The sequence below is a fragment of the Haematobia irritans genome, chromosome 3 (genome assembly GCF_050003625.1).
Source record: "Haematobia irritans isolate KBUSLIRL chromosome 3, ASM5000362v1, whole genome shotgun sequence".
NCBI lineage: Eukaryota > Metazoa > Arthropoda > Insecta > Diptera > Muscidae > Haematobia > Haematobia irritans.
The window spans coordinates 13417468-13442090 of record NC_134399.1 but is presented as its reverse complement, the minus strand read 5'-3'; the positions used below and the strand labels follow the sequence as shown (position 1 = coordinate 13442090).

At 32.8% G+C, this 24623-nt stretch overlaps 6 protein-coding genes across 8 annotated transcripts; 3 read left to right on the top strand and 3 right to left on the bottom strand.

Annotated features, from left to right (window-relative positions):
• The first annotated feature begins 38 nt into the window (after window positions 1-38).
• Window positions 39-1620, top strand: LOC142230041 (GPN-loop GTPase 1). The gene is made up of 4 exons (XM_075300652.1): window positions 39-681; window positions 734-963; window positions 1021-1159; window positions 1326-1620. The coding sequence occupies exons 1-4, from the start codon at window positions 112-114 to the stop codon at window positions 1515-1517; spliced, it is 1131 nt and encodes a 376-aa protein (XP_075156767.1). The 5' UTR covers window positions 39-111; the 3' UTR covers window positions 1518-1620.
• A 693-nt stretch (window positions 1621-2313) lies between these two features.
• On the top strand, window positions 2314-3758 carry Arp10 (Actin-related protein 10). Its single transcript, XM_075301212.1, has 3 exons — window positions 2314-2477; window positions 2538-2690; window positions 2765-3758. Exons 1-3 carry the CDS (start codon window positions 2407-2409, stop codon window positions 3666-3668), a joined length of 1128 nt encoding a protein of 375 aa, XP_075157327.1. The 5' UTR covers window positions 2314-2406; the 3' UTR covers window positions 3669-3758.
• LOC142230766 (uncharacterized) lies at window positions 3692-9255 on the bottom strand. The gene is made up of 13 exons (XM_075301394.1): window positions 8610-9255; window positions 8158-8357; window positions 8051-8098; window positions 7700-7991; window positions 7590-7636; window positions 7288-7528; window positions 5956-6297; window positions 5401-5594; window positions 5220-5346; window positions 4907-5166; window positions 4510-4846; window positions 4108-4154; window positions 3692-4048 (listed from the first exon to the last, which is right to left on the bottom strand). Exons 1-13 carry the CDS (start codon window positions 9134-9136, stop codon window positions 3774-3776), a joined length of 2937 nt encoding a protein of 978 aa, XP_075157509.1. The 5' UTR covers window positions 9137-9255; the 3' UTR covers window positions 3692-3773.
• A 3090-nt stretch (window positions 9256-12345) lies between these two features.
• On the top strand, window positions 12346-14718 carry LOC142230567 (uncharacterized). Its single transcript, XM_075301210.1, has 6 exons — window positions 12346-12968; window positions 13422-13600; window positions 13658-13705; window positions 13765-14056; window positions 14235-14281; window positions 14428-14718. The coding sequence occupies exons 1-6, from the start codon at window positions 12418-12420 to the stop codon at window positions 14670-14672; spliced, it is 1362 nt and encodes a 453-aa protein (XP_075157325.1). The 5' UTR covers window positions 12346-12417; the 3' UTR covers window positions 14673-14718.
• Window positions 14719-15580: 862 nt separating this feature from the next.
• LOC142230568 (uncharacterized) lies at window positions 15581-20548 on the bottom strand. 3 transcript variants are annotated; one of them, XR_012720734.1, is made up of 8 exons: window positions 19893-20548; window positions 17875-18110; window positions 17745-17792; window positions 17379-17682; window positions 17170-17312; window positions 16906-17110; window positions 16466-16849; window positions 15581-16404 (listed from the first exon to the last, which is right to left on the bottom strand). XR_012720734.1 is itself a non-coding variant. In XM_075301211.1 (6 exons), exons 1-5 carry the CDS (start codon window positions 20459-20461, stop codon window positions 17219-17221), a joined length of 1251 nt encoding a protein of 416 aa, XP_075157326.1. In that variant the 5' UTR covers window positions 20462-20548; the 3' UTR covers window positions 16859-17110; window positions 17170-17218. The 3 variants fall into 3 exon arrangements, 1 of the variants encoding a protein (XP_075157326.1); XR_012720735.1 differs by having other exon boundaries at window positions 16466-16835; XM_075301211.1 differs by lacking the exons at window positions 15581-16404; window positions 16466-16849 and having other exon boundaries at window positions 16859-17110.
• Window positions 20549-21736: 1188 nt separating this feature from the next.
• LOC142230566 (uncharacterized) lies at window positions 21737-23954 on the bottom strand. The gene is made up of 6 exons (XM_075301209.1): window positions 23306-23954; window positions 22979-23247; window positions 22782-22829; window positions 22430-22721; window positions 22079-22125; window positions 21737-22022 (listed from the first exon to the last, which is right to left on the bottom strand). Exons 1-6 carry the CDS (start codon window positions 23833-23835, stop codon window positions 21769-21771), a joined length of 1440 nt encoding a protein of 479 aa, XP_075157324.1. The 5' UTR covers window positions 23836-23954; the 3' UTR covers window positions 21737-21768.
• Window positions 23955-24623: the final 669 nt, after the last annotated feature.

The window sequence follows — 24623 nt, the reverse complement described above, 5'->3', positions numbered from 1 at the left end:
CGAATTTTTGCCACCTTGCTATTTATCTGTCTATGTCCATTCTTTTGTTTATATTAGAGTATATCACGTTCCTGTTTTGATCATACATACCTTAATACAAATCATACATCAATGGCTGAAAACTCCAATATACCGCTGGCAGTGGAGAATGGTCCACAATCTTCGCCGATTTGTCTTATAGTCCTTGGCATGGCAGGATCTGGAAAAACCACATTTGTACAGAAACTAACACAGACATCATTCAAGCAATACAAACCATATGTAATTAACTTGGACCCGGCTTGTCGGGAAACTCCTTACCATGCTAATATTGATATTCGAGATACAGTCAACTACAAAGAGGTAATGAAGCAGTATAAACTTGGCCCGAATGGCGGTATTGTGACATCTTTAAATTTGTTTGCTACTAAATTCGAAAAAGTTGTTGAGCTAATACGTAGAGCGGGAACACAGGGCCACAAATGGTGTATTATTGATACACCGGGACAAATTGAAGTGTTCACTTGGTCAGCATCTGGCACAATAATAACAGAAGCTTTGGCCACTATGTTTCCAACAATTGTGGTTTATGTAATGGATGTGGTACGATCAGTAAGTCCAACAACATTTATGTCAAACATGTTATATGCCTGCTCAATATTGTATAAAGCTAGGTTGCCTTTCGTAGTGGTAATGAATAAGGTGAGTAATATATTCAAAGGATTCTTTTTATTACTTACAAGGTTTTTTACAGATTGATATGCAAGACCATGATTTTGCAATCGAATGGATGACAGACTTCGAAGCTTTTCAAGAATCTTTGGAGAAGGAACAGAATTACATCAGTAATTTAACCCGCACTATGTCATTAACATTAGATGAATTTTATAGTGATCTGAAAACTTGTGGAATTTCATCAAAGACAGGAATAGGTTTTGATGCGTTCTTCGAATTGGTGGCGGAGGGGGCTTTGGAATATGAGAAGTATAACTGGATGATAATCTGTCTATTCGAATACAATAATAATATGACTATTTTTAGTGATTATAAAGCAGAATATAACAAACTGAGAGCGGAAAAAATCAAAGAACAAAATAAAACACAGGAGAAAAAATTAGAGGATATAGCCAAAAGTAAAGGAGCAGGAAATGAAGTAATGTTAACCGGATTTGTAGAGGAGGTAAGAACATGATAGTGAAATAATCAAGACATTTATCAAACCAAAAAAGACGATCGAATCTCAAAATTTATACTATAATTGAAATTATTGATTTTAAAATCATATTTGATGAAGACGCTTTAGTTTTCTTTTGAACATTTTTGATAGTCTCTAAAATTATTCTTAGGTTTCTAGTGGTCGAGAACTTTCTGATGTATACTTAAAACATCCTGGCAACGAAAGCTCTGAAGATGAAGAAGGAAATGAAGACGAAGCCCCATCAACCTATCAAGTAGAACAGGTAGAGGAACAAAATTTTCAGCAGTTTGTTCAGAACCGGATTGATACTCAAAAAGAGAAAAATAAACAAATGATGTGATAGATATAATCTAAAAAAAGAACTTTTCATATATTCTAAAATTAAAACATAACATAGCCATTTAAGAGCATTAAATATAAACTTGGTTCTCCTGAAACCATTAGTCATATGTTTTTTTTTTCTGTCAAAACACTCCCTGTATCCACACTTACGGTAGTTTTATAATAACGTGAATGCCTTAATCAATTTTATTGAGCCATATTCAAGGATGAGTTTAACGGTGGTATGGCGTTGGTCTTAATATCTAAGAGAGGCTGTAGTAACTGCCTGTTACTTAACCACTTAGTCTAAATTAAAAAGGTGGGTATTAAGTTCGAGTTTAGCCGCTAAAATCGCTAAAGTGAAAACTAAATCAATAAGAAAAATGCATGACTTGATGGGGAAAAGCCCAAAGTAAATTTTCACAAAGTTTGTATTCCTTAAAATGGATTATTAAAGAAAAGTAATCGTGAAAAAATTACGTTTTTAGCGGCTAAACTCGATCTTAATACCCACCTTAAAAACGTAATTTTTCACGATTACTTTTCTTTTATAATCCATTTTAAGGAATACAAACTTTGTGAAAATTTGCTTTAGGCTTTTCCCCATCAAGTTATAATAAAATTTGCAACATATATGTATAATTTCATTCATTTTTCTTACTGATATAGTTTTCACTTTAGCGATTTTAGCGAACTCGAACTTAATACTCACCTTTACAAACAACTGTTGAAACGCTACATAACATTTACGATAAGGGACTAATCAAATCTTAACCAAAACATAAATATTTTTTTTACACTAAGTATCACCCTGTTACTAGAAAACAAATCATTGAATTCATTTGCAATTTGTATTTTCAATTGCCCTTGTTTTGGAAACGTATTTATTTTATAATTAAAAGAAGGATATGCCACTTTATGAGACTGCAATGCAAGAAAAACCACCCGTGGTTTTAGATATAGGAACCGCTTATACGAAGTAAGTTTGATTTGTTGAAATATGACGTCACGATAAGATGATTAACTTCTTCTCGCCTAGATTTGGATTTGCTGCCGAAGCATATCCTCGAAAGATTCTACCAACTGAAGTAATTTTATCGTCGAATGGTAAAACTAAAAATCTCTTTGATTATGAAGATAAACAAGAATTCTACGATCAAATGGTGGATTTTTTGCAGACCATATTTTTCAAGTATGTCCACGTAAATTTATTTTATTTAAGGAAGCCCAAAAAAGTTTTCCCTAATTTTTTGTTGTTGTCTGTAGATATTTACTGGTGAGCCCGAAGGAACGTAAAATTGTCGTCGTAGAGAACGTCTTTGGGCAAACCATAATTCGTGAAACTCTTGCAAAAGCTCTATTCCGACACTTCGAAGTTTCCTCTGTGCTTTACGTGCCATCGCATATGATTGCTTTGTCGACGTTGGCAGTTCCCCATGGCGTGGTTATTGACATGGGTTTTAGTGAAACCACAGTAATGCCCGTTTTCAGTGGTGTACAAGTTATGCAAGCATTCCAGGATCAGAAATTTGGCGGTCGTGCTGTACACGATGAGATTAAACGAATGCTTATATCCGCGGGAGTGAGAGAGAATTTACTTTCCGAAACCGTGTTAGAAGATATAAAAGTGCGTACATGCTTTGTCACAAATCATAAAAGAGCACAGGATTATTTAAATAACCAACCACCAGAAGCCCCCCCGAGTGTTGAATATCCCATAGGCGGCGATGAAGATATAATAAATATTCCAGGAAATGTTCGGGAGACTGCGTTTGAAATTTTCTTTGAAGAGAATAACGACCGCGATAGTTTGCCTCACCTAATAATCAAGGCCATTTTGCGTTGTCCCTTGGACTTGAGAAGGACATTAACTGAAAATATTTTCGTTATTGGCGGTAGTTCCATAATAATGGGAATGTTGCCTCGACTCAAAGAAGAATTGCAACATTTAGTTAAAACAGATCAAGAATATAAAGAAAAGCTGCATGGAGATGTAGCATTCAAATTTCACAAAACAATTGGACGTCCTAATATAACAAGCTGGATGGGTGGGTCATTATGTGGAGGAACTGATTTGGTTAATACTCGTTCGCTTACAAAAGAGGCCTATATACGATTAGATAGAGTTCCGGATTGGGTGTGTTTGGATGACAACCGAGTAGCTGGATAACTAAAGACAAATCTGCAGTGATATTTTATCTTAAATTTGTATTTATTGCAATTATATTTAATGTTATAGAAAAACAAACAAAAATCTCAATTATGCATTTCACTACTAAGGTGTATCGGTTTTTTGCTGTCCAAGACCAAATTTCACTTGCAAACGCAACTCTTCTTCTTTGAGAGCTTGTAGATTCCTTGCTTTCGTTTCTTCACTGTCGTATTTATGCGTATTAAAATGTGTCCTCAAATCACCTTGTAATCTAAACCCTTGGGGACATAAATCGCATTTATATACATTATCACCCAAGTGGCTTCTTAAATGTTTAATTAAATCATTGCTCTGGGCAAAACCTCGATCGCAGTATTTGCAACGATATGGTTTTTCTCCTACGAAAAATAATTGGGTCACAATATAATAGCTCAATGAATAGAACGATGTTTAATACCTGTGTGAGTTCGCATATGCCTGCGACAATGGTCGGCTAAAACAAACCTATAATAAATGACAGGAGAAGAATAAATTAAACAAATTTTTTGAGAAAATATGTTTGCATTATTACAAATATTTGTATACAGTATTTGGTCGCTTTAAGACCGAATATGTTTGTAAAAAGAAATACGGATATAATTGCTTTAGAAATTAGAAATTTATAGTACTACGAGAATAGTAATTAAAAGCTTATCTTTAAGCTTTCCAGGAACCTCAAAAGTTAACAGATGCATCATTCAAAATCTTAGTGAGTCAATCCAGAGATTGAGACTAAATTTGTTTCCTAAAAGGCAAAGTCATAGATGTTGCCGAAAAATGTTTCATTTCATTTCATTGGAGTATGACAATATCTACTTACCGCATTTCGCAGTAGTCGCATTTATGATTTTTTTCACCATTGTGATACATTTTGTGTTTCTTTAATAAATATGGTTTGACAAAGCCACTCCCACAAATATCACAAACATGAGCTTTATTCTTGGAATGGACCGCCTTATGCGAAGCTAAATCACTTAGACAGGGAAATCTTTTTGGGCAGTCTGGACATTCGTAGGGACGGTTTGTGCCATGTCTAAGCAAGTGCTGTTTCATATTGCTTAAACTTTTAAATGATTTTCCACATTCCGAACAAAGGTAAGGAGCATCTCCTGTATGTGTTCTTAAATGATCCTTCAAGGAGCTAGATTGTTGAAAAACTGTAAATAATGTGTATATGTTATTAGAAAGCACCTGATTATTTTATGAATAAAATAAACCTTTTTTACAAATTTCACATTCATATTTCACAGATGTTTTCGTTTCTGGTATCTTTTCGGCAGGTTGTCTAGTATGTATGCGTAGGTGACGCTTTAGACTTTTTCGCGTTTTTAGGCGACTACCGCATTGAGCACAAATAAAAGGTTTTTCAGAGTGATTATCTATATTGTAATCAAATCCTTCTCTAATAACAATAATTGGTCTGCTTTCTTTGGTATTTTCCGTATTTATTTCTTCATTATTTTCATCTTTGCAGGTTCTGCAAATTATTGAGTATAAGAGTAGGAGAAAATTTTACTATAAGATTCTTACCTTGTTGCCCTATGAGAGGGTTCCCATTCCGAATCATTACTATCATCGTCGCTTTTACTCTCGTCATCTACTTCATTATCTTTATGTGTTTTCAGGTGTTTGTTTAGAGCATTTAATGTTTTGAAGACTGTAAATGTACCAGTTATTGTAATTCCACAAGGGACAATTATATGAAAGCTACCTTTTTCACAACAATGACACTGATGTTCTTCATTTTCGCGCAAGTGAATTTTCTTATGACGTGTAAGACTCTTTCTTGTCTTCACTATAGCACCACATTCATCGCATTTAAATGATATGGATTTGCTTTCCTCCAGATTACTTCCTTCCGCAAATATTTCCTCATTTTTCAACGATTCCAATTTATGTTCTCTGCTAGTAATTTTTTATTTTAGTAAACAGAAATGGCTTGGTTCAAGGAAAATTTTTAAAATGTGAGGGAGCAGTTGATATCTCTCGCAAAAATTGGAGCAAATGAATGAAATGTGCAACTGATTTCTTTTTATATTGGTAATATATTTTCAAACTAAACACCAATTTTATTTTCCAACTACTGCAAATATTGTTTATAAATTCTTAGTATTACTCATTTAATTTTTGGAACATATCAGATCCCAATTTGTAAATTTATGTTGAGTTTCGGTACGGAGACCGAATATAGTAGTAAAGTGCAATTGAAGTTCTAGTTTTTAATGTGACCCCCACAATATTGAAGATGTATATTGAAATGTTATACCTGTTGTCGATATTACTTTCGGAACTTCCATTTTCACTGCCACTACAATTCTCTTCTGCCTCGAATCGCTCTTCTTCAATTGACCGATCATCAATTTCCACTTTAAGCGTATTTAAACAACTAGATTGCGTGAGTGGATCATGATCGCTAGGATCTAGAGTTTTGATGTCTGTTGTTACATTTTCGTGCTCAATTACATGCTCCAGGAAATTTTCCAGTACAGAATAATATTGGTTGCATTCGGTGCATTTGAGAATGTAATTCTCCTTGTAATTCAATGATGGATATCTAATAAGAATATCTCCATATTTTACATAGTCCATATAATTATCCATTGTTCTTTAGTTTTTTTATTTAACCAATCTCCAATGTGTTTACATCTACTTCTTATTGTTCAATCACCTTGAAATGATTACACGCTATGTTTTTTTTATTATGGTGGAACAGGGTGACCCAAATTAAAAAAAAAAGCAAAAATTCAATGTAATTACACTAGCCAATAATACAAACGAATACTTGGATTCAATACCGTAGCTTAACAATGAAGCTTATTAGGTGCTAATCTAAAGGAAGACATTAAGTTTGAATTTAAGGTGAGTACTAAATTCGAGTTTAGCCGATAAAGTGAAAACTAAATCAGTAAAATTATGCATATTTGTTGCAAATTTTATTATAACTTGATGGGGAATGGCCCAAAGCAAGTTCTCACAAAGTTTGTATTCTTAAAAAGGATTATTAAAGAAAAGTAATCGTGAAAAAATTACGATTTTAGCGGCTAAACTCGAGCTTAGCGTCTAAGCTCGACCTTAATACCCATCTTAGACCATAAAGTGTTCGAAATTAAGAACCTAAAAATTCTGTAGATAAAATTTTATCCCCGAAATACATGTATCCAATTTTACTTTAATTACTAGCTTATATGTACGGTAAAATGCATTGGGATAGTATTAAAGATAAAGAGACTAGTGATGTTTCGCTAACTACTCATGAAGCAATTCAAGCAAATTGTGTAATATTAAAGACAAAACTAAAAAAACATAGGTTTCAAAACATGGAATTTCTTATGATCAGAAGATCAAACCAAACCGATAAACTTTCTGAAGCTTTATTAAATTTTCCTTGTCCTTTTGCTGAGTTTTACGCAAAGCAAAATAAAATTACCTAAATTTTATATGCTCCATATTAGGATGTACTAAACTAAATAGATTTTGTGCCATCTCATTGCTTGTAATGATACAGAAACTTCAATATTTCGTTTGGTAAAATGGATTAATATAAAATAACCATTTATTTTCGTTTTATTAAAATTAACAGTCAAGAATACCTATTTACCTAGTGAAAATTCCTTTTATTTCCAATGCATTAAGAGCTGCAACATTTTGAGCCCGAGTTTCCGGATCGTCATTTTTATGTAGTATGAAATGCTCCTTCACTAATTTCACAGTTGCAAATCTTTGTGGACATAACGAGCATTGATAAACATTTTCACCCAAATGAAAACGCAAGTGTTTCGTCAATTCGTTTGATTGACAATAGGCTTTTTCGCAATATTTGCATTTGTATGGTTTTTCTCCTAATTGAATAAATAAATATACAATAATTATTATAGGACAAATATTGTATTATGTGTTTACCTGTATGAATACGAGTGTGTCGTTGGAGCTTTTCATTTGTATTAAATCTAAATGAACGAAACCAAATAATATTAAGCTAATGATAAGAAAATGACGGGATCGTAACTTACCGTTTTTCGCAGAATTCACAAGAGAATTGTCTCTCGTTTCGATGATACATTTTATGCTGCTTCAAAACGAATGCTCTTGTAAATCCTCGACCACATAGGTCGCATACGTGAGTCCTAGGTTTGTCATTGTGTACAACGGAGTGCGAAGATAAATCTGTTCTGGTTGTAAATGCTTTAGGACAATGGGGACAAGCAAATTGTCTTTCGGTATTGTGTCGGAATGTATGCTGTTTTAAGCTACTTGATGTGGTAAAACCTTTTCCACATTCTGAACATAAAAATGGCTTTTCACCTAATAAGAAGTTGTGATTAGATGAATATTGAAAAATTCTTGAACATTCGTGTACCTACCACTATGAGCTCGCAAGTGATCTCTTAACATATAGGCATGTGGAAATCCTGGAAGAAAGAAGGTAATTTTTTTTAATATTTGAAATTTTCATTTTTATTCTAATTACCTCTATCACAGATGTGACAAACGCATTTTCGTTCTCTATCTACACTGGACTTTTTGTCATGTAGTTCTAAATGTCTTTTTAAGGATGACTCTGATTTCAACTGCTTTTTGCATTTAGTACAGGGGTACATTTCTTGCGATTCATTTTTCTGCTTAGATTTTTTCGTAGATGAAGGTTTGGTTTTCTTCACGTTTTTTTTGCTGAAAATAATAAAAAAATAAGAAAAGAATAATAATGAAGTTATTAGTTTTTAGAGTGCCAACTTATACCAAAATATGAATTCTGATATTAGCTAGCTTATAAGAAATTTAAGCGCTTCAAGGAATCTAGTTTTTCGTAATGTGACAAATATCCATAGTTTTAAATGGCAACTATTTGGAATATGGAGTATAATTGCATTATTTGCACCAATCCCAACTATCAACTTTATATTAACCATTTTGATCTAATACCTTTCTTCAAAATCGCTTTCACTATCCTCGTCCAAGACAAAATCGATGCTTAAGTCACTGCAGCTTTGTATAAACTCCTCTTCGTTCTCATCCAACAAGCCATCTCCGGCAATCTCTTCTTCCTTGAACTGATCTGATTGAAAAGAGTTTTCATCTACGAAAACGTCCACCTCTACCTCGGATTTCAACATCTTTTCACCTTCTGCTATCTCCTTTTCTATAATATCTATCAATGATTGTTCATCCTCATCCTTCTGCGATGCTTGTTGAAGCATTTCGTAGTATTGTCTTTGAACCTTCAGACATTTTTCTTGAAACTGGCAGATTTCTTTCACTCTATTTGTGCACTCCAGACATATATTTTTCGGAAGATCATCATTTTCATCCAATTTAATCTGTGGAACGGATGCCTTCAACAGTGACGATATCGTGTTGCTTAGAGGCACCATAATCTTGGAGAATTCTTCTTTTTTGATAGAGCCATCAAACATGCACGTTCGACACATATCTTCGAACTGTAGTGACATTTTATGAAAAGTTTTTGTTTTTACACTTTAAATAAGTTTTTAAAACTCTTGCAATCTTATAAATCAATCAAATTGTTAAAAAAAAATTCTTCAAGCCGATACAACAAAGTTGAAAGTTTGTCAATAAAGCGATATACATAGGGTTGCCAAACCTATTTTGAAAAGTGCTAAATAAGAGAAAAAATAAAAAGTAAATAATTGCCTTCGCCAACAGCTACTGTTGTGTTTTTCATAACAAGGTGGTTGCTATGCTCAAGCCGAAAACTGGCTTTTTTGATTGTTACTGAATGAGGTTGTTATGCAATCTGGATCTTTTCCATCCATGACGTATTTGAAAACATTTGATAAAAATATAATCGTAGTTTTGTTCCTGTGGAAAACCCGAAATAGTGTCCGTTTTTATGCTGAGGAGCCAGAAATTGTAGCACTCTAAATGGTATCAGTGAATATATTATTTGCTCTTATGGGATTAAAATTAAAAACAAAAATTGAGCACTAAGGCCAGTACTCTGTTCGGTTTTCGCGTTGAAACTCCATACAAAACCAAAAAATGCGAAAAACTAGCGAATTTTTTTCCATTTGTGGTACTTTGTTTTTTCGGGTTGAAAAACTGACGTTTAGAGCATGGCGCCATTTGTAATGTGAATTAAGAAAAAAATTATTTATTAAAACTATTTTTGTGGGTTTATAACGCAAACACGGATCATATTTTTATTTATTTATTTATTTATTTATTTATTCATTTATATAATCAACCAACGCCCTATAGGACAACATGTTGATAGAATTTAGTACAATTCAGGAAAAATTGACTTAAAACTAACTATTAAACCTATACTAGCACACAATCTTTTAATAAAAATTAAGTATTATATACAAAAGATTGGTACAGCAAGAAAATCGATTGTCAGTATGATGGTCCTAGACAGTTCATTCCATGTCTGAGAAATATAAAAGTAATTTGCGCTTGAATAATGAAGGATTAATTGAAAAATTTTTCAGGTGATGTGGCAGCGAATTCCATAATCTTGCCACTCGCACCGAGTATGACCGTTCAAGTACCAAATGGGAGAAATGCTCAAGAAGAACTTGAGTATTTCTACTGGTGGACAAAAAGGTGATAGAATTCACAAGATACAACGGAAGACCATACTTAACAATGCAGAAGAAGAAATATAAACACCTAAAACGTAAAAAATTTTCAAACGAACAACCTAAAAACTGCGATGAAAAATGTTCATAGTTATCACAAGCGCGTCTCCCAAATACAAATCTCAAAATGCTATGATAACAAGTATTAAGTTTCCGTATATTGGCCAAGTTCGTGCCTGTATAAACCTCTAGGCCATACAATATGTTTGGCATAAGCAACGCATGCGCAAGCCTGCATCTTACATCTTCAGGCAAAATAACATTAAGACTATAAAGACGTCTAAGAGTCATATTCACCTTGGAACATACGTGAGATATATGAGTAGTAAAATTGAGATCGCAATCAATTTCATACCCTAAACATGATACACATTCCAAGCAAGACACTTCAGTATTCTGAACAATAATTGATGGGGTGGAAGCAGATCCACGAGATCCATGGAAAACAGCACATTTAGTTTTGTCGACATTAATGCTTATCTTATTCACAACACACCAGTCACAGATCCGACCTATATCAGCATCCAAATCGCTGATGCAATCATGAACAGAGGCAGATGAACAAAATAATTGAATGTCATCAGCATATATAGTCAGTTCAGAATTCAAAATACAGTCACGAAGATCATTAACATAGAGCATAAATAAAATTGGACCAAGTATAGAACCCTGAGGTACACCGCAAAGAACCTCGCGGGTTGACGACACACGACCATTGGACAAAACAAACTGTGATCGACAAGACAGAAATGATGATATCAACTTGCAAGACGAGTAAGAAAAATAAAATTGTCCGAATAATTTATCGATAAGAATAGTGTGATCCACCGAATTAAATGCTTTACTTAAGTCTAATATTGCAAGAATTCCCGGATACCTAGCATCTAGTGACCGTCTTATCGTGTCGGTCAAGTGAACCATCAAAGAGGTCGTACCATGATGTCTCCTAAAACCAGACTGGCGACAGTCTACCAATGAGCGTGCGTCCAAATGCGAACAGATTTGATCCTTCAAGACTATTTCAAACGCTTTAGAGAGAATATATACAAAGGAATATATACAAATATATACAAATATATATATATCCGAATATATACAAAGGATCAAAGGATAGCAGATTAAATGCCCAAGGAAAAATAAAATGTTAAATTTGTAATAGCAAGCAGCAAGCAACAACCTAATTCAATATCGCTTCCTGTAAAATAGCGCTCCCTGTTACCTAAATAAACACCGCTTTCTATAGGCCGGTACTATGTTCATTCTTGCGAAAAATTTTTATGGAAACCATTATTTCGCACATAGAAAGCGGCGTTTTTTTAGGTAGCTTGGAGCGCTATTATACAGGGAGTGATATTGGATTAAGTTGGTGGTTGTTGCTTGTTTTTACAAAATAACATTTTATTTTTCCTTGGGCAATTGATCTGCTATTCCTTTGATCCTTTGTATAGTTTCGGAACAAAAATATGGTCCGTGTTTGATTTATAAACCCACACAAATAGTTTTTAATAAATAAATTATTTCTTAATTCACATTGCAAATGGCGCCGTGCTATAAACGTCAATTTTTCAACACGAAAAAAAAGTATCACAAATGGAAAAAATTTGGCAAATTTTTCGCATTTTTTGGTTTTGTATGGAGTTTCAACGCGAAAACCGAACAGAGTACCGGCCTTTATGTGCGAAATAATGGTTTCTATAAATTTTTTTTTCGCAAGAATGAACATAGTACCGGCCTTTAAGTAAGAACGGCAGTTTATATTTTGTTCACATATATTACCTTTTGTAACAAGATAGGGTCACAGAGAGCTAACTTTTTGAAATTAAAAAGTCTGAAAACACCACCAACTTTCTATTTTGCGTGCTTGAAATCTACGATAATTCTTGCAAAGGTTCTTCTATTAATTTTAACCAGTTGTTTGATATGCATTACCTTTTATATATTTGCTTTTAATTTATACACCACATATTTGGCAACAATGCATACTTACAAACTGTTTTCAGAAAAAGACAGTCTTGTCATTGCAAAACTCAATCACCAGAGGTCTCTGCCATCTGACATTTGTTCTATTATTATTATTCTACATCTTATTATAGAATGTCTTTGTGTTTAGTAAACAATCAAATCTATCTATGTCGGCGAAATTGAAAAATTTATGTCGTACTTGTATGTATGATGGGAGTATTCCAAAAAAGGAATTGCTATCCGCTAATCTCGGGCAGATGTTACCATTGGACACGGTTATCGAAGGCCACAACATTAGTTTATTGGAAATTTTAAAATCGTCCCTACCTAAACTGAAATTGGAGACAAATGAAAATTTTCCGAATAATGTGTGTATGGAATGTACCAACAAAATAAAGGACATATACAATTTTCAAGAAAAATGTTTGGAAATTGAAAACACATTATGTGAATTAGTGAAAAAAACTAAAAATTGCCAAAAGGAACAGGAGCTTTTGGATATTTTTGATGGGAATTCTTGTAATGGAAATGAGAGTCCTAGGAAGGAAGAAGAATTTTTTGATGAAGATTCTTTTCCTTCTGATCAATTCGTAGATGAGGAAGGAGGAAGTGACGATCTGTTGGACATAAATAAAGAGGGTGATGAGGACTTTATTGAAAGTTGCAGCGATCAAAGCATTGATTTCGTTTTGGACGAAGAAAGCGATGCGGACGATGGGTAATTATATACTCGGTTTTGTTAACAATTCTTGCTATATCCATATTTTCATCAAGTTCACTAATTATTTATCTTATATTTGGATATTGATCGTAAAATTCTTCGCTAAGGAAACCCTTATGATTGTATTACATTTGACAAAAACATAAAATTCTGTTTGGCTAACATTCTATGCCACTACCTGAACTGGACTTCGTAATTATAATTAACGGTTGTTTATCATATTTTACTTTGTTTTTATGGTTGGGGGACCATTAAATTGAAATTGAATTGTTTTTGTATTATATAAGTTTTTATTATTATTTAGAATAAAATTTATTATCTTTGAATATTATATATTGTTGCTCAGGATTTATATGCTATGTAATACAGTTTTTTTGGCCATACGGCTTTTTGTATTATATATGTTCAATAAATAAATAAATAAAAAATTATGGATTTTCGTCCATTTAGGAAACCATCCATTCATACAAATAAATCGAGTACGGAAAATAAAAGGACAGAACAAATTTACACCTGTAACAAATGTAATAAGCAATTAAAGTCCAAACTAGCGCTTAGAAAGCATCTAGAAATACATGAAAGGAGGAAAGAAGAGGAATCTAAATGTGTTTGCAATATTTGCAGTAGAGGTAGAGTTCTTGTTCTAATTAAAAAGTATTTACAATAACTTCTAGCAACTATTGCAGAATTTTCCCAAATGTATATGTTAAGGGACCATCTACGCACTCATAGTGGTATGCAAACAATTTCAATTATGTGTTTAATTGTAATAACGAATTCCTTATATTTATAGGAGAAAAACCATTCTTGTGCTCAGAGTGTGGTAAAAGCTTTACTACTTCCAGTAGCTTAAAACAACATTCATTTCGACATCAAAGCGAGAAATTGTTCCCATGTCCTGATTGTCCGAAAACTTTTCCAACACGAACAGATTTAGCTTCACATTATGATATACATAAAGCCAGACCTAAACGCCATATCTGTGATGTTTGTGGTCGAGGATTTCCCAAACCATTTCTGCTTAAAAAACACAAAATGTATCATACGGACGAAAAAAGATTTTGTTGTGAATTCTGTGCTAAGCGGTAAGTACTAAGATTATATGTTATTATGATTCTCGTATTAAAACAGGGATACATGGAAACTCAAAATCATAACTTATTTTAATTTTACATTGCACCTCATTTATTTATGCGAGAATTGTGAAAGGCATTTCGAATTACATGAATTAATAATGATACTAGCACTTTTTGAATCCAATAGCTTTTATACAAATGAAAAACTTCAACGTCATACGCGAATACATACAGGTGAGTAGTGTATGCATAATATATCATCAATGTATGGTCCAAGAGGGCTAAATTGATTAAATAATGTTTGAATTGAATTGAATATATATACATTTTTTTTCATTTCATAATTAAAATTCATGACATTTTAACATTTCTTCTATTAGGTGAAAAACCATACAAGTGCAAATATTGTGAGAAAGCTTATTGCCAGTCAAATGAATTAACCAAACATGTACAATGCCATCTGGGAAAAAATGTTTATCAATGTCGATTATGCCCCGAAAGATTTGCTACTGTCAAATTGGTAAAGGAACATTTTTCAACACACAAAAACGATGACGAAGAAACCAGAGCTAAAAATTTGGCTGCTTTTCATGCAACAGAAATAAAAGGAATATTTTGTAGATAAATTAATTTAAATATATATGTAGATATAATTCTTAAAAATAAGTAAATGCAATTATAAGTTCTGAGATAAATACAACTATGAGGTTCGAGGCGATGAAGTATGTACATGTATGTATTTCTGCAGCATGTGGACATATAATGTGATATTTTCCATCTTGTCGAATTTCAAATTATATTTGAAAAAGATGAAACAGATTGACAAACCTAATACTTTGGGTTATTTTTCTTTCTCCCGATCTTTATGCGTTACCATGTGGGCTCGTATCTCATGATATGGAAATCGCAATGGGCGCAGCTCGCATTAAAAAATGTTTTCGCCAAAGTGTTGTATAAACTGCCTGGATTTGAGAAACCTTTTCTGCAATCTTTACAGGAAAAAAGAAGTCTACCTGTTAAAGAGATAATGGCTAGAGCTAATTTAGGCTAAAAAGGTATACTTTAGGACGAGACGCTTTTCAAAAATATTGAATTCATGAATTCAAGCAAATAAATTATTAATCAGAATATCATCAATGAGAACAACACAATTTTCAGTGATAGTGACCAAGTTATAGTATTTGGCTGTACTTGCGGAATAGAGGAAGGTTTATATTTATAACATCTACACAGGAAAAAATATCACCAAAAACTTTCCAATTACAATTTTAATTGCATTTTAAAAAATATAATTTATTCCATCATTTTTGAATTAAAACAAATATCAATCACAAAAAAAAAATAATAATGTTGGTGGGTGGCACTTTCGTCTCCGATTGAATTTCAATTAAAAGTTTATTGGATCAATTAATTTCTTGAAGACAAAAAAATATTTTTTTATGTGTAGGTTTCAAAAAAAAAAAAATCAAAACAAAAAACATATCGTAAAAAAACGTTAATATCCATTTTTTACTTTAAAAAAAATCCTTAAAATTTATATCACATACTAATGGATCGGAATCCCCTGTTCCATTTCACTCCGAATGTCCTTTATTAATTCAAAATGGTTCACATTGTGTGGGTTTAATATAATATTGGCAGTAAATTCTCGCCATTTGATATAATACGATGCAGTATTCCTGAAATAGGTTAGGTTATGTGGCAGCCCGATGTATCAGGCTCACTTAGACTATTCAGTCCATTGTGATACCACAGTGGTGAACTTCTCTCTTATCACTGAGTGCTGCCCGATTCCATGTTAAGCTCAATGACAAGGGACCTCCTTTTTATAGCCGAGTCCGAACGGCGTTTCACATTCCAGTGAAACCACTTAGAGAAGCTTTGAAACCCTCAGAAATGTCACCAGCATTACTGAGGAGGGATAATCCACCGCTGAAAAACTTTTTGGTGTTTGGTCGTAGCAAGAATCGAACCCACGACCTTTTGTATGCAAGGCGGGCATGCTAACCATGTTAATTATTTCTTTCAATTCTTCAGAATGGGCCTCAATTTTGGCAAATTCCGTTTGATAAAAACCATTATTATAATAAAGATTTCCTTGGTTACGATCAATGCATGATGGCTTTTCCATACACCAAGTGAAACAACTCCGTCACATGTGATTCATGTAGTGAATACACGGAGACGTAACACAACGTTTAAAACATGCCTTCCCAACTGCGCTAGCGATTGATACCATTTTGTTCTTTTCGTCCATTGATGAACCAAAAACTGCAACAAATTTTGCATATTTTTTGATACACCTTCATCCGAAAGGTTTTCGGGAGCAAATGGTAGCAAGTCCCCTGTAGGTGAACCTTCACAAAATAAAAAATATAATAAAAAATAAAGTACTTGTTGTTCACTTATTTCACTTACCATTCCTTCGCAGATACTCATCAATTCCGAGTTTATAATAAGCATTTAAGTGCTGGAAGACATCGGCTTCGAATTGTGGTGCCGATGGTGTTAAATAGATTGTGGTGATGCGGATCGTGGCGAAAATAATTTTATTTAAAAATTATTATTTAATAAATTGATGAATGATTTTACTTACATGGTAAAGCCGAAGAGCAGCTTTTTCCAACGTTTGCTTTTAAAACATGAAATTGTGCACAATAAATGCTTTAAAACGTTTCTATCCTAGATTTGCCAAATTTGTTGAAAATATACTCGTCTTCATATATAGTTTTGCACTTTTAACTTAAGAGTTTTGGCGGAAAAACCAAACATAGTACCAACCTTTAAACTATAAACCAAATGCTGCATGAATTTCACTTATTATCTATTTTATTACTAATTTAAGTCCAAATTATTACTTCTGAAGTTTGTTCTTAGTCCTTACGAACTTTTAGTTTTTGCTTACAGGTCAGTAGCAAAATGAGCTCATGGCATATCTTTGTAACGGAAATAACAAAGAACATAGCTCGTATTGAAAAATATTTTTATCCAAATAATGTTGGAAATATTTATTGCAAACATTACTCTGATTCATCGATTGTAATATTAGCAATCGTTTTTATCCTGCGAAATAATAAATGCATCCAGTATATAATGTATAAAGATAAAAAATATCATTATACCTTCGTTAGTACACGAGCGTAGAGTCTCGTTATGTGATTCAATATGACCTCATGGTGTGAAAATCTCAGTGGACTCAGATTGCAATTTTTCATTCCTGTGAGCTGTACTCTCGTGCTGTTTAAGTTTTTTTGACGAACCAAAACTAAAAATGTTTATAAATGAACTATTATTATATATTTACATATAAAAGTTTGGAAGTGTGACAAACCTTAGTTGGCAACTATCACAAGGAAATCTCTTTTTGGTCTCGTGTGAGAGCTTATGTCTTTTCAACATATAAGGCATCGGAAAGGCTGCTCCACATATATCACAGACATGGGGCTTTTCTATTTGTTCGTTTGTGCTTTCATGATTCTTTACATGACGATAGAGATCTCCCGAACATACAAATTTCTTTGGACAATAAGTACATTGGAAATTTTGTTCTCCGCGGTGTCTTAAATTATGTGTATATAAGCTGCTTGCATATTTGAAACTTTTTCCACATTCTTTACAAGAAAATGGATGTTCCCCTATGAAAATATATATATTATAGCATAATCGTAAAGTCTAGGCTTTAGAAATGTATGTTTACCTGTATGTACGCGAAGATGTTTTTCGAGGGCAGCAGGATAGGGTAGTGCTAGAAAGGAAAATAGTTCGTAAAAATTCCAAACACAAAAAAGTGTAAGCAAAATACTTCAGGGAGTTCATTTAGTACATACCCTTTCCACAGTACTTGCAGTCAAGATTTCTATATCTGAACTCTATTTGTTGTCCTTTAAATGTGTTTTTTTCGTTTTGTTGCCCAGAAACCTGACTCATTCCAGCTGAGATACATTCAGAACATATTATTGTGCCGTCGGCATTTTTAACGGAGGTCTCTGATTTTACCATTTTTATACATTTACTGCATTGATATATTTGTGATTCGTTTGTTTTAAACGTATCGTCATGTTTTCTAAAAAAATAAGAAACGAAAATGATGAATTAATTCTCAAAATATTATTCATGCATGTTATTATAAGCTGCAATGACTTATCCTTTAGGCCTAGTATTAAGTTCGTTTCTGCAAAAACTGAATATCAACATATAGCCCCGTAACAACCTTTAAACATTTTATGCAAACTAATATGCTTGCATTTATTTTATTTTATTGTTAGATGTAATATAACCCTTTAACTACCAATGTCCACTTAGGAGGACATTCGAAAACGACACCAAACTCTATTTCCCCATTTAGTTTCGATTTATTTCTCGATGTCATTTTAAAGGAGAGGCTTTAATCTAAATATGCTAAAAATATTATCCATATTGGTGAGTACTAAAATGTATTTTTATAAACTTCTTTAACAATAAACGAAAAAGACGAAATTTTGAGACCATTTTTCTACTGTATGTCTCTAGTAAATGGATGGATACAATCAAAGATAATAAAAGAGGAAGATGGGAGATTGGCTTGCGTCATACCAAATGTTGCATTTACCAGATTAGTTTAATACATGTTTGTAACCTTTTAGATGTTTTTAGTTTTTATTTTTTAAATGAAAAATGTAATTTTCTTAATGAAACAATGATAAATTTTAGACAACAAAAAAAAATAAATTTTCCCCTTTATGGAAATTTATTTCGTGCTCTTAATTTCTTTTTATGTGCATTTTAATGCTATGTCAATACTTGTCGTATACGCGTTTGGTTCGAGTATTAAACTAATGTGGTAAATGGTTTGATGTGCTCAGTAGCCAATCTCCCATCTTCCTCTTTTATTATCTTTGGATACAATAACCATAACTGATATTTGTTAGAGTCAATTTTTGTATTTTTTCTCTCACTTCGAAAGGTATTATAGGCCAAGTAGCTCTTATTTTCGCAAGGCCATGGTTACAATTCAAGAATCAAGTTTTCAGAACAAACTCATATAGCTCTTGAAGTAATTGATATAGGCCCTCAAAATTAAAATTTTTGTTCTACATGCTGTTAGTACAAGTAAAAACAGAAGAAAAATTAAAGCTTTTACCATTAGGTTTATTTCGGTAGTGAAAGGGTTAAGATGAAACTAAAAGCAATGTTTGGTTGTCCAACGGAATTTAAATTTTTCAAATATGTTTTTTTTTTTTCATTGATGCAGAATAGTCAAAACCTCAGTTTAGTAAATTTCTCGAAAAATGTACCTCAAAGTTCAATTTTGGGGCATTTATATGGAAAATAAATCGCAAATGCCGAAATATGGCAGAAACTCTCGACTTTAAGTGACTTTAGATATCTTCTGTGAAAAATGAAAATTTTTGTTTTGGTTCAATTAACCATAAACTAGGGAGCCACCGGGGTGCAATGGTTAGCATGCCCGCCTTGCATACACAAGGTCGTGGGGTCGAACCCAGCTTAGACCAAACACCAAAAAGTTGTTCAGTGGTGGATTACCCTACCTCAGTAATACTGTTGATATTTCTGAGTGTTTCGAAGCTTCTTCTAAGTGGGTTCACTGCAATGTGAACGCCGTTCGGACTCGGCTATAAAAAGGAGGTCCTTTGTTATTGAGCTTAACATAGAATCGGGCAGCACTCAGTGAGAAGACAGAAGTTAACCACTGTGGAATCACAATGGACTGAATAGTCTAAGAGAGCCTGAAATATCGGGCTGCCACTATACCTAACCTAACCACAAACTAGTCAGATAATCAAAAGCTTTGAAATAGATTTGGGGACGAAACAAAAGTAAATCAAATATATATTTCAGTTTTTACCTTCCTTCATGAGCACTTTCTCCATATTTATCCTGATCCCAGTCGCCAATATCCTGTTCTAATCTTAGTTCATTTGTCTCTATCAATTCTTCGTCTGCTTTTTCTTGTTTTACTCGAATGGAAAAATCCTCATACACGACGACGTCCATCTCGGACATTAAGTCATCATGTCTGCTCTCCTTATTGTCAGATGGCGACGGACTTTGGCCATAGACATTTAGCTCAGCCTTTTCTTCCTTTATTTGCATGAAAGAATTATTGTCAGGTTTTGTAAGATCCTCTTCGTATGCCACTAATAACTGTTGGTCATTTTGCAGCATTTCTTTATATTGTCGTTCCACTTGCAAACATTTTTCCTGAAACTCGTAAATCTCTTTGACTTTGTTAGTACATTCCAGGCAGATGTTTTTGGGGAGATTATCATTTTCACTTAATTGGAGCTGAGGAACACTGGCTTTTAATATGCTGGCGACGTTGCTAAGAGGTACCATAATCTTGGGTATGTCTCCTTTCTTTGATCCTTCAACGAAAATGCACGTACGGCACATATCTTCTAAATTTATTGCCATAATATTGTTGAATTGAAAATCAACATATAAATTACTTTCACTCAATGTTTATTGTGCTTGCGTTCAATGACTGATTAGTTCCTCTTGGTATCGTGAAGTAATTTTGCAGCTGTTTTGATACAATGCATCAGTGATGCCAATTTGGTGTCTTTAGCACCAAATTTATTCCTTTTTGGTTTCCAAAAAGCACCAAATTGCCATTTCAAAAAAAGCACTCATAACTGAAATAGACTCCTTCCAAATATTAATATTTCCAAATTTAATGTCGATAAAAAAATATTTTGATATTTGAAAGACATTATATGGGCCACTAGGCCTTTGTATTATATTGAATGAATAAACAAACAAACAAACATTACAGATCAAAATGAATTGGATGAAAGCGTTAAAACTGATCAAGGTGTACACTTGAATAGCGGCTCATAAAATTAAAAATGCTTCAAATCAATACATAAAAGTTCTATAATACATCTTCGTAAGCTTTTTTAGTAGAGCATTGAATTGATTTTGTGGTTTCCAAAAAGCACCAAATTGCCATTTCAAAAAAAGCACTCATAACTGAAATAGACTCCTTCCAAATATTAATATTTCCAAATTTAATGTCGATAAAAAAATATTTTGATATTTGAAAGGCATTATATGGGCCACTAGGCCTTTGTATTATATTGAATGAATAAACAAACAAACAAACATTACAGATCAAAATGAATTGGATGAAAGCGTTAAAACTGATCAAGGTGTACACTTGAATAGCGGCTCATAAAATTAAAAATGCTTCAAATCAATACATAAAAGTTCTATAATACATCTTCGGAAGCTTTTTTAGTAGAGCATTGAATTGATTTTGTGGTGGGAGGTGGTATGTTAGAATTTATATTTTTGGTGCTTTTTTCCTTCGGGAGCTGGCAACACAGCATTGCATTAAGTCTGTTCGACTATATGAATAAAATTAGACAAAAATTTAAAGAAATTTTTTATTTCTCCTAATATTAGATTTTTTCTTCTTTCACAGTGGGAATTACTAGACTTCATTAACATGGACGGACACTCAAGCTAAATTCTTTGAGAAATTAAGTATTGTATTGATTCAATTTTTCAATGGATCTTTTTGTATAATTGTTATAATTATACTAAAATTATTTGCAGCAGATTGTTCCTAATAGTAATGGTTCTACAACGCAACCATGTATACCGATCCACTCAGACTTACTACTGCAGTCGATCTAGTCCTGGACATTAGCCAAGTAACGATATAAGGATCAAATGGAATCAACATTTTCTATGATGATTTTATACTTTATTGCTGCTTATTTAAGTCCTAATTTTATTCTAATATTTCTTTCTTCTGTCTCGCGAGCATTTAGGTTTCGCTTACGTGTATCATCATCGTCATCTTTGTGAGTGGCAAAATGAGCACGTAAATCTCTTTGTAAGGGAAATCGCAAAGGACAAAGCTCGCATTGAAAGATATTTTCACCCAAGTGCTGCTTCAAATGTTTATTGCAATCGTTACTCTGTGCGAATCCTCGATCACAATATTTGCAACGATAGGGTTTTTCTCCTACGAAAGAATAATGACATAAATGCATATAAAGATGGACAAAAACATTGCTTTACCTGTGTGAGTACGAATATGTCGCTTTTGTTTCTCGGCAGTCACAAATCTAAATAAACAATAGAATATAATAATATAGATTACCAATATTTCAATAGTAGGTCCTATCACTATACCAATCTTTGAAAAATTTTCCGGAATTTATGGGTGTATTCGTTGTGTGTGTGATTGATCTTAGTTTCACTTAAAAATTTTGTTGAATCAATTAAATTTTTAATTGAATATTTTTTCAAAATCAATTTAGACTTTAATTGGAAAAATTTTCGTGAAATATTTTTCTGTGTAGATATCAATTATTGTGCTTATGTGGTATAGTGTTTTTTTTTTGTAAGAATCATTATATTAACACGTACCTTAAATCACAAAATTCACATGGAAAATTTTTAATTCCTTTATGGTAAAGATTGTGTTTTCTTAGCAAGTAAGCCATTTGAAACGCTGCTCCACATATATCGCATACATGGGGCTTGTCATTTTTTGTGTGTACCATCATATGCCCATAGAGACCGCTTGAACAAACAAATTTCTTCGGACAGTGTGGACATTGGACAGTTTTGACTCCACGGTGTCTAAGCATATGAGTATTTAAGCTGCTTGCAAATTTGAAGCTCTTTCCACATTCTATGCATAGAAAAGGTTGCTCTCCTGTAGGCAAATAGTTGCATTAAAACCAATGATATATGGTGATAATTTTAATAAGTATACCTGTGTGTATCCTTAAGTGATTTTTGTAAGCTGATAGTTTAGAAAATTCTTGAAAGAAATTCTCTTATTATTGTTATATTTATGTGGCGTTTAATTAGAATATAATCAGTAGAAAAAAAGTGAACTATATGGGACTACATATTATAATTTAGTTTGCCCTACTGAGTTAAATAGATAGAATATATAAAAAAATATACCTTTTCGACAGTGCTCACATTCATAACAACTTGCAGATCGTCTTGCTTTATGTTGGTCCTTCTTTCCTTTTAAAGTTTCCAGTCTATGTTTATGAACATGCTCCTGCCATGCCTTCAAATCTTCAAGCACTGATCCACATTGCTGGCATGGTATCGTACCATCAGCATTTTTATTAGGTAGTATTTTATCCGTATATCTATTTACTCTTATTTTAGTGTTAAAACTTTTAGCTCGTTTTTTTGGTAATGTGTTTACATTTCTGTCAACTCTGAAATAGGGTTTGATATAAAAAAACACTTTTAACCGAATACATGTCTGAAACATACCTTATAGCATCGTCTGTGTCCAGTTCGTTATTTATGTGCTGCTCAGTGCATTCATATCCCTCTTCAATTTCTAGCCAATCGTCGCTATCTACTTCCAATTCTTCTTCACTTTTTTCTTTTTCTATGTCTACAATATATTTTTCAACTCCTACGACATCTTCCTCGTTGGCCACTTCCTCCGTCACACATTTATCGCTTACTTCTACATATTCCATTGTGGTGACCATTTGTTCTCTCAGCAGCTTAAGAAATTTTTCTGTTGATTCCCTATACATGGCCAAAAATGCGTACGCGTTCTGCAATCTTTCCGTACACTCCAAGCATATTATTTTAGACATATTGTCGTCGTCTGCATCTACTTTTATTTGAGGGTCTATGAGTAGCAATTTAGCTATTATTGTATTGCTGTCATCGCCATCGAGGGTCTCATAAATACTTTTATAAATGCGGAACTTGCTTCTTTTCCCCGAGACATTAGTGTTGGTCATGCATGTTCTGCATAAACTATTTAGAGTAATATTTTGGCTCATACTCGTGGAATAATTTACTAAGGGGATTTTTGTAATTTACCAACTAGGTATTTTTTTGTAAACAAAACAAAGCTGAAACAAACAGCTGATTAAGCTATGTTTTTTGTTTATTTTTTTATTTGCCTTTTAAAGTTACTTTGACCATTTCCCATGGACGAGCTGAATGATAATGGCGATGATGAAGTTGATAATGCTGCTTTATTTGGTAAAAAAGAAAATAGAAAATTAAAAAAAAAGTAAAGAAAATACAAATATAAATGAACTTGTCACCTAATTCAAATGCCACAGATCCCTTAGATGATGCTGATTTGGGAAAATTATAATAACACATTTTCCATATTTCTTTGCTAGTTCCAATATTGTTCAAATTGCCATCCATAACTATAAGCGGACATTTCTTAAGTTCTTGTTTTCCGGATATTGACATGGATTTCCATATTAGCTACACAGAAAAATATATCACCATATATTTCCAATTAAAAAGTTAATAGAAGTTGAAAATTTTTTTTTTCAATTAATAAATTAATTGATACAATTAACTTTTTAATCAAGATACAAAGATTAAGTTAATTAGGTCAATGATTGACAATTTTAAAATTTTTAATTAAAAAATTAATTGATACTGTTTGATTATTATTTTAGTATCAGACCTAAGGTTGTTTTCCGCAAATAAAAAGCCTTATTTATTGCATTGTTCCCAAATTATAATTTTGTATTTTTTTCAAATAATAAATTAATTGATACAATTAACTTTTTAATCGAACAAAAGTGATGAAAATTTTCTAAAA

What these genes read in the sequence shown, in the direction of transcription:
- LOC142230041 (XM_075300652.1), top strand. Translation starts at nt 112, where the DNA reads ATGGCTGAAAACTCCAATATACCGCTGGCAGTGGAGAATGGTCCACAA. An exon ending in TCGTAGTGGTAATGAATAAG is followed by an intron (nt 682 to 733) that starts GTGAGTAATATA and finishes GGTTTTTTACAG; the next exon opens with ATTGATATGCAAGACCATGA. An exon ending in GGGGCTTTGGAATATGAGAA is followed by an intron (nt 964 to 1,020) that starts GTATAACTGGAT and finishes GACTATTTTTAG; the next exon opens with TGATTATAAAGCAGAATATA.
- Arp10 (XM_075301212.1), top strand. Translation starts at nt 2,407, where the DNA reads ATGCCACTTTATGAGACTGCAATGCAAGAAAAACCACCCGTGGTTTTA. An exon ending in ATAGGAACCGCTTATACGAA is followed by an intron (nt 2,478 to 2,537) that starts GTAAGTTTGATT and finishes CTTCTCGCCTAG; the next exon opens with ATTTGGATTTGCTGCCGAAG. An exon ending in TTGCAGACCATATTTTTCAA is followed by an intron (nt 2,691 to 2,764) that starts GTATGTCCACGT and finishes TGTTGTCTGTAG; the next exon opens with ATATTTACTGGTGAGCCCGA.
- LOC142230766 (XM_075301394.1), bottom strand. Translation starts at nt 9,136, where the DNA reads ATGTCACTACAGTTCGAAGATATGTGTCGAACGTGCATGTTTGATGGC. An exon ending in TTGTCACATCTGTGATAGAG is followed by an intron (nt 8,099 to 8,157) that starts GTAATTAGAATA and finishes TCTTTCTTCCAG; the next exon opens with GATTTCCACATGCCTATATG. An exon ending in ATAAAAGGAATTTTCACTAG is followed by an intron (nt 6,298 to 7,287) that starts GTAAATAGGTAT and finishes ATAAAAAAACTA; the next exon opens with AAGAACAATGGATAATTATA.
- LOC142230567 (XM_075301210.1), top strand. Translation starts at nt 12,418, where the DNA reads ATGTCGGCGAAATTGAAAAATTTATGTCGTACTTGTATGTATGATGGG. An exon ending in CCATCTACGCACTCATAGTG is followed by an intron (nt 13,706 to 13,764) that starts GTATGCAAACAA and finishes TTATATTTATAG; the next exon opens with GAGAAAAACCATTCTTGTGC. An exon ending in TCATACGCGAATACATACAG is followed by an intron (nt 14,282 to 14,427) that starts GTGAGTAGTGTA and finishes TTCTTCTATTAG; the next exon opens with GTGAAAAACCATACAAGTGC.
- LOC142230568 (XM_075301211.1), bottom strand. Translation starts at nt 20,461, where the DNA reads ATGGCAATAAATTTAGAAGATATGTGCCGTACGTGCATTTTCGTTGAA. An exon ending in GAAAGTGCTCATGAAGGAAG is followed by an intron (nt 18,111 to 19,892) that starts GTAAAAACTGAA and finishes TTATTTTTTTAG; the next exon opens with AAAACATGACGATACGTTTA. An exon ending in TGTGATAGTTGCCAACTAAG is followed by an intron (nt 17,313 to 17,378) that starts GTTTGTCACACT and finishes AAACATTTTTAG; the next exon opens with TTTTGGTTCGTCAAAAAAAC.
- LOC142230566 (XM_075301209.1), bottom strand. Translation starts at nt 23,835, where the DNA reads ATGAGCCAAAATATTACTCTAAATAGTTTATGCAGAACATGCATGACC. An exon ending in ATGTGAGCACTGTCGAAAAG is followed by an intron (nt 22,830 to 22,978) that starts GTATATTTTTTT and finishes ATTTCTTTCAAG; the next exon opens with AATTTTCTAAACTATCAGCT. An exon ending in ACATATTCGTACTCACACAG is followed by an intron (nt 22,023 to 22,078) that starts GTAAAGCAATGT and finishes ATTCTTTCGTAG; the next exon opens with GAGAAAAACCCTATCGTTGC.